A 9,875-nucleotide genomic window follows, 5' to 3' on the forward strand; every position below is an offset into this window, starting at 1 on the left:
TCCATGATCTGCACACGTTCGGCTCGGTGATGTCCCACGAACTCTTGATCCAGCTGAGTGTCGAGGGAGAGCTTCGTTAGCACGACGGCGTGATGACGGTGATGATGAAGCTACTGGCGCAGGGCTTCGCCTAAGCACTGCAACGATATGACCGAGGTGGATTATGGTGAAGGGGGGCACCGCACACGGCTAAGAGATCAATGATCAACTTGTGTGTCTATGGGTGCCCCTGCCCCCGTATATAAAGGAGCAAGGGGGGAGGCCGGCCAGCCCTAGGGAGCGCCAAGGAGGGGAGGAGTCCTCCTCCCCTCCGGAGTAGGACTCCCCCTTTCCTAGTCCAACTAGGAGGGGGAAGGGGGAAGGAAGGAGAGGGAGGGAAAGAGGGGGCGCCGCCCCCCTCCTTGTCCAATTTGGACTCCTCAAGGGGGGGGGACGCGTGGCCAGCCCTAAGGCCCCCTCCTCTCTCTCACAAGGCCCATGTTGTCCCATTAGTTCCCCGGGGGGTTCCGATAACCCTCCGGCACTCCGATAATCATCCGGTGACCCCCGGAACTCATCCGGTGTCCGAATATAGTCATCCAATATATCAATCTTTATGTCTCGACCATTTCGAGACTCCTCGTCATGTCCGTGATCACATCCGGGACTCTGAACTATCTTCGGTACATCAAAACACATAAACTCATAATACCGATCGTCATTGAACGTTAAGCGTGCGGACCCTACGGGTTCGAGAACTATGTAGACATGACCGAGACACATCTCCGGTCAATAACCAATAGCGGAACCTGGATGCTCATATTGGCTCCTACATATTCTACGAAGATCTTTATGGTCAAACCGCATAACAACATACGTTGTTCCCTTTGTCATCGGTATGTTACTTGCGCGAGATTCGATCGTCGGTATCCTCATGCCTAGTTCAATCTCATTACCGGCAAGTCTCTTTACTCGTTCCGTAATGCATCATCCCGTAACTAACTCATTAGTCACAATGCTTGCAAGGCTTATAGTGATGTGCATTACCGAGAGGGCCCAAAGATACCTCTCCGATACACGGAGTGACAAATCCTAATCTCGATCTATGCCAACTCAACAAACACCTTCGGAGACACCTGTAGAGCATCTTTATAATCACCCAGTTACATTGTGACGTTTGATAGCACACAAGGTGTTCCTCCGGTATTCGGGAGTTGCATAATCTCATAGTCAGAGGAACATGTATAAGTCATGAAGAAAGCAATAGCAATTAAACTAAACAATCATTATGCTAAGCTAACGGATGGGTCTTGTCCATCACATCATTCTCTAATGATGTGATCCCGTTCATCAAATGACAACACATGTCCATGGCTACGAAACTTAACCATCTTTGATTAACGAGCTAGTCAAGTAGAGGCCTACTAAGGACACTCTGTTTTATCTATGTATTCACACATGTATCAAGTTTCCGGTTAATACAATTCTAGCATGAATAATAAACATTTATCATGAAATAAGGAAATAAATAATAACTTTATTATTGCCTCTAGGGCATATTTCCTTCAGGTGGCTAGGTCCTATTTATAGTGGCCTTGGTCCTCTTCCCAGATGAAGGCGGGAAGGGATCCCACAATGGCAAAATTCGAAGGGGGACAACTAGTACATGCTATCCTGACAAAAGTTGTCTTCGCCTGCAAAAGCCTCTGGTCGTGATGCCGTGGTGGGCTCGACGATGACCTCTGTCCTGCCGTCCTGGCGGTCTTGGTCTTGTTGCACGGGAATGAAAACCTTTGGTTGATTCCTCGGGACTCCGCGCCTGCGCTTGCCTCCTTAGCACCAAAGAGGAAACTGGTACTCTGCACCCCTAGTGCCCGCCCGGCCTTGGTCGTCATGGCTCACGTCATCCGAACCTCACGAGGCACGGCTTGCATAGAGATCTCCGCTCCTCGGGAGCCAGCCTGCGGAGGCAGCTCCTCGTGGAGGTCTTGGTGTCGTCCGCCTCGCGAGGCTTGGCCCCTCGCGAGGGTCTTGAGTTGTTGACATTGAAGCTGGGCCATACCAGGCCGTCGATGGAGCCACGCCGTGGGTCGCAGGCAGGCAAGTCTGGGTACCCCCGTTCCCAGAACGCCGACACCGACAGTGTCGGGTAGTTCGCCTCCTGGAGGAGGTACGCCTCCCACTCGTGAAGGTGGCGGCGGCCAAAGCCGTTGGCCGTTGCTCCGTCGCCAGGGAAAATTTCGGCCATCGGTGACTTGAGACGGGGAAAGAGAGGATGTCAACGGCGGGGAGAGAGGACGTCGGTGGCGAGCGAGAGAGAGGCTGTGGCGAGGGAGTGTGCGGCCAGCGGCAAGGAAGGGTGGCTTTTATAGCGGCGAGTGGGCGGCGAGCGGGCGGCAACAATGTGGACGCGTGGTGGGAGGGAGCGGGATGCACAGCGACGCGCCTTCACTGCGCCGCGGGTGAATCATTGGAAGCTGACAGGCGGCAGCCTTCACATTGATTCCCACGGGAAACTGAGGCGCCGAGGACGACGAACGTGCCCAGTCGCTGACTCGGCAGGTCCACCAGGTTTGGCGCCAAAATAGTTTCGCCCGGTGCCCTAGGGCGCCCCCCATCGCGCCCGGTTCGGTGTGGTTCCGCCAGCGCCAATTTCGACCCTAACCGACGAAATTTGGGCTCCTGGGACGCGACTGAGCCGATTTTTTTTAGCCGGCGATAAAAAGGACCTGAAGGGGCCTGTTGGGGGGGAGCGGAGATGCTCTAAGGAGCGGGAGCTTTTAATATCCACCTCTCCCGCCTTCTTCTTCTTCGTGGCACCCCTTTTCCTTTCAATTTTAATAGTAACAATTTTCATCAATTAAATGAACAACTATGTAGATTATTCGTATTTACTTTTTATGGGGGAAGCTCAAGTTCATGGTGTTCCCACAACTTTTTCAATCTTGCTGCCACAAAGTCCTATCGCCATTGTAGAGAAAATACTTTAAAAATTGTATTTAAACACAGTACTCGCATGCGTAAAATTCAAATAAAAAATACACCTAAACAACATGAGTATGAGTATATGAAAAAATATATCATCTGCGGCATCCATTCTCCGAAATCAAATCTTGTCGTTCCGATATCTTTGGACGATGATAACTGCCACACATGTGGGCGTTAAGGGGTCTGCCCACATGTTTTGTGTGGTGTCTAAGAGGACCAACCCACACGCCTATGTATTGGCAAAACAACTAGCGCCCACATGCCTCTTTTTTTCTTTGCGGTCCCTCTCACACGCCTACGTGTGGGCAAAATGCATAACGCCCACACGACCTCTCTCAGCCACCTACCTCACGGCCCCGCACGCCCCGCGTGACAATCACCACGCGTCCCCGCAGTTGCCATGGTCCGGACCCTCTTCAATGTCCGTTTACCTGCAGTTGACATGTCGCTGAACTACAGTTGTCAAGTCGGACAACTACAGTTGTCATGGTTGCTCAACTGCAGTTGTCATCTCAGGTCAAGTGCCAGATGCCATTTTGGACAATTGCAGTTGTTGCCATGTATGGTCTGATTTACTATAGTTGCCATGATTTGAAAACTTTAGAGGTTGCCACCTGCTAACACTAAGCAGTTGCCATGTATGGTCTAGTTGACTACAGTTGCCATGATTTGAAAACCTTAGAAGTTGCCACCTACTAACACCAGGTAGTTGCCGTGTAGCGCTACAAAGAGACATGGCAAAACAACATGTTTGGGTAAAAGAGAGAGTTGCCATCTGCTTACAAGAACACTAGGACAGTTGCCGTGTACCCTGCAAAACACATGACAACTGACATGTTTGGGTACAAAAAGAGAGAGTTGACATCTGCTTACAAGCACACTAGGGCAGTTGCCATATATACTTCAGAACGCATGGCAACTGGCAGCTTGGGTGTGGGAGAGGAGACGGATGTGTGGGCGAGATGACAAATGCCCACACACCAGCCCTTGTGCGTGAGTGAAAACTGGCGTGTGGGCGAACTGCTAAACGCCCACACACCGACCCGCCGTGTGGTAAAACGGACGTGTGGGCGACCAGGTGAATGCCCACACATCAACCCAGTCTTACGTGGCACCACAAACATGCCAAGATTCGTGCACCCATAAACGGACGCGGATTCACGCGTGTCGACAAGATGCAAACGCCCACACATGTGGGCGTTAGTGTTTCCGATATCTTTTGCTTGTCTTTTTGAAAACAAAACAAAACAAATGCCGTCCACGTTTTTTGCCACCACAGCTATATACGCACACCCCTAAAAAAGAAGATATAACAAAAAAAAAATATACGCACCGCAGCAAATCTGGATCGTTGCAAGCAACATCGAACGGTTCATACGACGCCATGTCACGGATCCGCGGCACCCACGAATCCACCAATCAGCGCTACCTCCCTCTCACTATAAACCTAGCACCGTGCTCCTTCTTTCCCCAATTCCAAATCTCCACCCACCTTCCCGTCTCCCGTGCCCCCAATCCCCACCGCAGCCCCCAATCCCCACCCGCCCTCCCGGAGCAGCGATGGCCCCCAAGGCGGAGAAGAAGCCGGCGGCGAAGAAGCCCGCGGAGGAGGAGCCGGCGACGGAGAAGGCCGAGAAGGCCCCGGCCGGGAAGAAGCCCAAGGCGGAGAAGCGGCTGCCGGCGGGCAAGAAAACCGCCTCCAAGGAGGGCGGCGGCGAGAAGAGGGGCCGGAAGAAGGGCAAGAAGAGCGTCGAGACCTACAAGATCTACATCTTCAAGGTGCTGAAGCAGGTGCACCCCGACATCGGCATCTCCTCCAAGGCCATGTCCATCATGAACTCCTTCATCAACGACATCTTCGAGAAGCTCGCCGGCGAGGCCGCCAAGCTCGCCCGCTACAACAAGAAGCCCACCATCACCTCCCGGGAGATCCAGACCTCCGTCCGCCTCGTCCTCCCCGGGGAGCTCGCCAAGCACGCCGTCTCCGAGGGCACCAAGGCCGTCACCAAGTTCACCTCCTCTTAGATTCCATTGCCTGTATCCAATAGCTGTTCGCCCTGGTTATCGCCAAGTAGAAGTAGTGCTAGTGCTGGATCGGAGTTGCTGAATGCTTGCCGATGCCTCGTTCGCTGTAAGAACAGAATTATGAACCTATGGTGCCGCTTTTGCAAGCTGAGATTTAGTAACGTCGCTTATGATCTGACTGTTGTTTGCTCTTCTGAACTGAACTGTGCCACGGGACTGAACATTTGTATTGTTAGTGTCAGGTTTCAGTTCTCTGAGACTTATTGGATTGGTTGCAACGCATCAGGTTATGAGTCTATGAGTGACGCTGTGTTCATGTCAAGGTAATGATGAACAACATCAACTCCATGATTTTGCCTTGCTCGTGCTTTTGGGTTGTAACTCTAGAAGTTAGCATTGCTTTTCAATTAGTATCATCTAGCCAGCCTGTTTGCAGCACCTTGTTCACACTATTAAAACGTCAAGTTTGACAATTGCTGTAATTTGCAGTATCAGTATCATCTAGAAGTTGGTTCCTATAAGCAAATTTGGTTATCTGGAGTACTCTTGCTGTTTATCGAACATAAGTTACAATTCTGAATTTTATGGACTGTTAGTGAATCTATTCAAGCAATGGTCTGCTGCCTGTAGTTGTTGACTTGGTGTGCCAGTATCATGGACTAGTAACTTTTTATCTACCGACTGTTGTGCTTGTAGGGTTTGGACTTCAAATGGAATGTGAATATCCGCACTGAACTGAAGAATTCAGAACTTTGTGACTTGAGACGACAGTATTATGTATAGTTTTGCATTTGGGATACTGTTAGTGAGTAGCAGTAACGAACTAATCTGTGCACCTCCATCATCACTTCAGAAGTACTGGCACGCATGTTTAACCGTGGCAATTGTTATAGTCACATCAAAAGAAAATTGAGCATGTTTTTTAATGATAATCGTGCTAAAATTTCATATCCGTGATCACAATTAAGTATGGGTAGCAAGATATGCACAGTTCATTTTAGATGATTCGATTTGATTATGCATCTGTCCATTGGCTAATAATCGTTCGGTGAACATAGATGATCATAGAGACCCCTAGATGTTGTTGTATGAGAAAAATATATTAGTACTCTCTATTAAGCTTCGTAGAAATTGCATTATTGCTTTTGCAGGTAAGATTGATTGACGGAGTCAAGAGATGGAGATCTTGGTTTAGCAGCGGCTGCCTGTCCTTTTCTTTCGTGAAAGGTATGATCTAGAGTGTGATTCTGATCCCGCGAGCTACTGTAGTCTCCCCCGTTGACCTTCTTTTTTAGATAGAATCCTCAATGAGTGGAAAGGACTCCCAGACTTGCTCCACAGTACTATACCAAACATGAAGTTTAAGTGGAATTTATAACACTGAATTAAGGAATATGCAAGTGATTTTTTTTATTTTTACTTTTTTACAAATGAATATGCAGGTGGCATGGTGGAGTCATGGAGGGGAGAGTATATAGCACAAAACTATCACTATTGCAGCAAGGGTTCAAAAAAAAACTACACGTTTTTCAATTTCATCGAAAACTACCATAAATTTGGTTTTTGTTTCAAAAAACAAGGATGACTAGTTTGATTAAATTCAAACTGTTTTTATGATTGTTAGGGCCTGCTCGTCAGGTCCATGTTATCTAAACAATTAAGTTCAACTGTTTTATGACCAATGAGACCCACATGTCCACCCCACTAAAAACCCCCAATGAAAAAAAAATCCCCAATGAAGAGGAACCCCATATTCCCCACCTCCTCTCCCTCTTCCTCTCGACAGAACGTTGTCAACCACCTTAAGCTCTCGTGCTTGTTGCGTTGCTGGCCTCGCGGCCGACCGCCCTCGCCGATCGTTAATTAGGAGCGGGCTCTGCCCCCGCGGAAGCCGCAACGCCGTGTCGACTAAGGTTGCGGTTCACGCGACGATGTTCACCAAAGCCTGGTTCCAGTTGACCTAGGTGCTCCTGTACCTATGGTTGCGGAGGCTTGGGCTCTCGATCCGTCCAAGACCATCATGGTGTCGGGCGCCCCAGCGTCGGTGCCGTTTCAGCACCGAGCGTCTCCAATTGCGCTGGTCGAGTTGGAGCGCATGGTCCGCCAACAAGTTGATGAGAGGCGGGGCAGGGTGGAGGAGGCAGAGCGTCTGCCCTGCGAGCGCGACACCACGACCAATAAGGATGCTGCGACGCGTTCCTTAAGTAGTGTGGCGACAATGACAACGACTCATACATGGGCGACTACAATGACATGGACGATGACGGCGGTGCGAGGTCACTGTCTGCTACTTGGCCTATTTACATATATGAAATGACGATGACAAAAATGTCTCCATTTGCAACCACATGAACGCAGTCTAAATTCTGGCGAAAAATTGGAAAAGAGAGAAATGCAGTGTCACATATTGCAGTTTTGGCCCGTGCTCGATCACGCCACTCATGAAAGACCTGAAGAAATCCACTCAAAGAAATAAAAAGAGATAACCCAAGAACCCATCCAAAGAAAAGAGAGATAAATCCCCTCAAAAAAAGAAAAGAAAAGAGAGATAACCGAAGAGGAGCACATAACGCAATTGCAGTGAACCAATCAGAATCGAGGAACCCCCGCGCCGCGGATCACTCCCCGACGATCCGCGTGAATCGTCTGAAACTAAATCCTCACCACCCACTCCCCACAGATCCAACGCTCGGAACTCCTCCCCCCTCCCGAAGCACATCGCGCCCAGAAACGCAAAAATTTCCCCAGACTCGCGCCCACCGGCCGCCTCCTCCCGCTCGTTAAAACCCCCGGATCCCCTCGCCGTCTTCCTCATCCCAGCCCCCAAATCTCCCAAGCAGTTCATCTCCTCAACCCTGAGCCCGCCGCGCCCGCCTGCCCGCCCCGATGGCCCGCACGAAGCAGACGGCGAGGAAGTCCACCGGCGGCAAGGCGCCGCGGAAGCAGCTGGCGACCAAGGCGGCGCGCAAGTCCGCCCCGGCCACCGGCGGCGTGAAGAAGCCGCACCGCTTCCGCCCCGGCACCGTCGCGCTCCGCGAGATCCGCAAGTACCAGAAGAGCACGGAGCTGCTCATCCGCAAGCTGCCCTTCCAGCGCCTGGTGCGGGAGATCGCGCAGGACTTCAAGACCGACCTCCGCTTCCAGAGCTCCGCCGTGTCCGCGCTCCAGGAGGCCGCCGAGGCCTACCTCGTGGGGCTGTTCGAGGACACCAACCTCTGCGCCATCCACGCCAAGCGCGTCACCATCATGCCCAAGGACATCCAGCTCGCCCGCCGCATCCGTGGCGAGAGGGCCTAGATTTTGCTTCGTGGTGCCTGATCTGACGTGTAGAGATGGTAGCTTCGTCTTAGCATGTGTTGAGTGGTGGAATGATCTTGTATCGTGGTAGGAGGAATCCTCGTTCGTGCTAGCATGGCTTTGTTATGTTCTTGTGTACTGTTTGATGTTACCCTCTTGTTGCCATCAGCAGTGTGAAAGTTGACTATCAGATCTGAATTTTGTGCTTCGTCATGCCTATTGCCGTTTCAAACCTCAAATGTCAACGAATGGTCTCTTAGCTTTATACATGGCGTTAATTGATGTTTCTTTAAATATAAGCCTGAAGCCTGAATGAAGTGGCGCATAGTTCCTCCAGTTTTCAGTTTGTTCCATCTCATGTTTAGTATGTTTTGGAATGAATCTTGTATAGTTCGAAGGCTAGTGCACTGATCTTTTTGATTTGATCTTGTTATTGAAACGCTTATTGAAAAAACTGAAGGCTAATGAGAAGAAATTAGCACAGCCCCAATGAAGTTTCTGACATCTGTCCCAGGTTAGTTCACTGAACGTCAACATAGAGATATATAGTACTACGGTTAGTCTGAACCACTGCATTCGCTGTATCTACCACAATCGTTCAGTATTTGGTCACTTGGTCAGTAGCGTTACCGGGCAGCTTCTTTCTATTGATATTACTTGCTTGTTGCATTTCTACTGAGATCATCTTTCGGCCAGCAGGCTTTATGCTAGGAGTAGTATCTAGCGAACCTATGACCATGAGTGGCCTAGCAACTTGGCAAAGCAAGGCCTGCTAATTTGTATGTTTATGTCATCCAATGTTTGGAAGACCCCATTTACCTCTCCTGAACTAGTAAAAGTACCGGCCTTCCTGTTTTCGGATATGAAGGTGTAGAGATGTGCTAGTTTCTTCTCATTAGCCTGTGGGTTCTGGTAGTAATGTTCATCGTTTGTGCTGTGATGCAGTATCTAATGTTACTATTATTTTATTGCCATCATCAATGGGAACTTGGGAAGTGACCAAGCTGATCTTAAACCACTGCCTGTTTGTATGAATTCAGCAAACGGTGTGGCTTATCCCACTGGTTAGATTTCTTGCTGAAAAATTCTTCTAAACTGCTCCGGTTTCAGCTTCAATGATGCCCTGGTTATGCCAATTTTCAGCACTTTGTTTGCTGGAATTGGTGCCACTGTCTGACGAGCATGTTCAAATGCTCCAGCTCAGTTCAATTGTCACACTCCTAGCTAGCTCTAGCAGCGTGACAAGGGCACAAGCAGTAGAGGTGATGGAAAAGAGCATGGCAGAGAGCAACAGAGATGCAGGAGAAGAAGTTCAGTCGTTAACTGACGAAACTGAAGAAGTACACGTCGAGCGAGGGAAGCGAGGAAAGGAGGGAATTGTTGGCGCCAGCAAGTGGGTGACTTGGCATAGAGTTGTCGGATGTGGGGCCCAGTGGGCAGTGGGTGTTGTGGCCTAGTTAGGGCATGTACAATGGTGGCATATGGATACAGACGCCCCATGACAAAAAGTAGTTTAAGGCATCTATGTTGATTTTTTCTCTCCAATGCAAGCAACTACTAGTAGACCTCATCAAAGAATAAAAAAT

The 9,875-nt window shown here is 49.8% G+C and overlaps 2 protein-coding genes across 2 annotated transcripts; both read left to right on the forward strand.

Annotated features, from left to right (window-relative positions):
* The first annotated feature begins 4,444 nt into the window (after window positions 1-4,444).
* On the forward strand, window positions 4,445-5,167 carry LOC109760483 (histone H2B.1). The gene has a single exon (XM_020319298.4). It carries the CDS (start codon window positions 4,528-4,530, stop codon window positions 4,990-4,992), a length of 465 nt encoding a protein of 154 aa, XP_020174887.1. The 5' UTR covers window positions 4,445-4,527; the 3' UTR covers window positions 4,993-5,167.
* A 2,625-nt stretch (window positions 5,168-7,792) lies between these two features.
* On the forward strand, window positions 7,793-8,497 carry LOC109760481 (histone H3.2). The gene has a single exon (XM_020319296.4). It carries the CDS (start codon window positions 7,879-7,881, stop codon window positions 8,287-8,289), a length of 411 nt encoding a protein of 136 aa, XP_020174885.1. The 5' UTR covers window positions 7,793-7,878; the 3' UTR covers window positions 8,290-8,497.
* Window positions 8,498-9,875: the final 1,378 nt, after the last annotated feature.

The sequence above is a fragment of the Aegilops tauschii genome, chromosome 4 (assembly GCF_002575655.3).
Source record: "Aegilops tauschii subsp. strangulata cultivar AL8/78 chromosome 4, Aet v6.0, whole genome shotgun sequence".
Classification (NCBI taxonomy): domain Eukaryota; kingdom Viridiplantae; phylum Streptophyta; class Magnoliopsida; order Poales; family Poaceae; genus Aegilops; species Aegilops tauschii.

Bases quoted from the DNA above. Each gene is read 5' to 3' on its own strand.
- LOC109760481 (XM_020319296.4), top strand. From the start codon at position 7,879: ATGGCCCGCACGAAGCAGACGGCGAGGAAGTCCACCGGCGGCAAGGCG.
- LOC109760483 (XM_020319298.4), top strand. From the start codon at position 4,528: ATGGCCCCCAAGGCGGAGAAGAAGCCGGCGGCGAAGAAGCCCGCGGAG.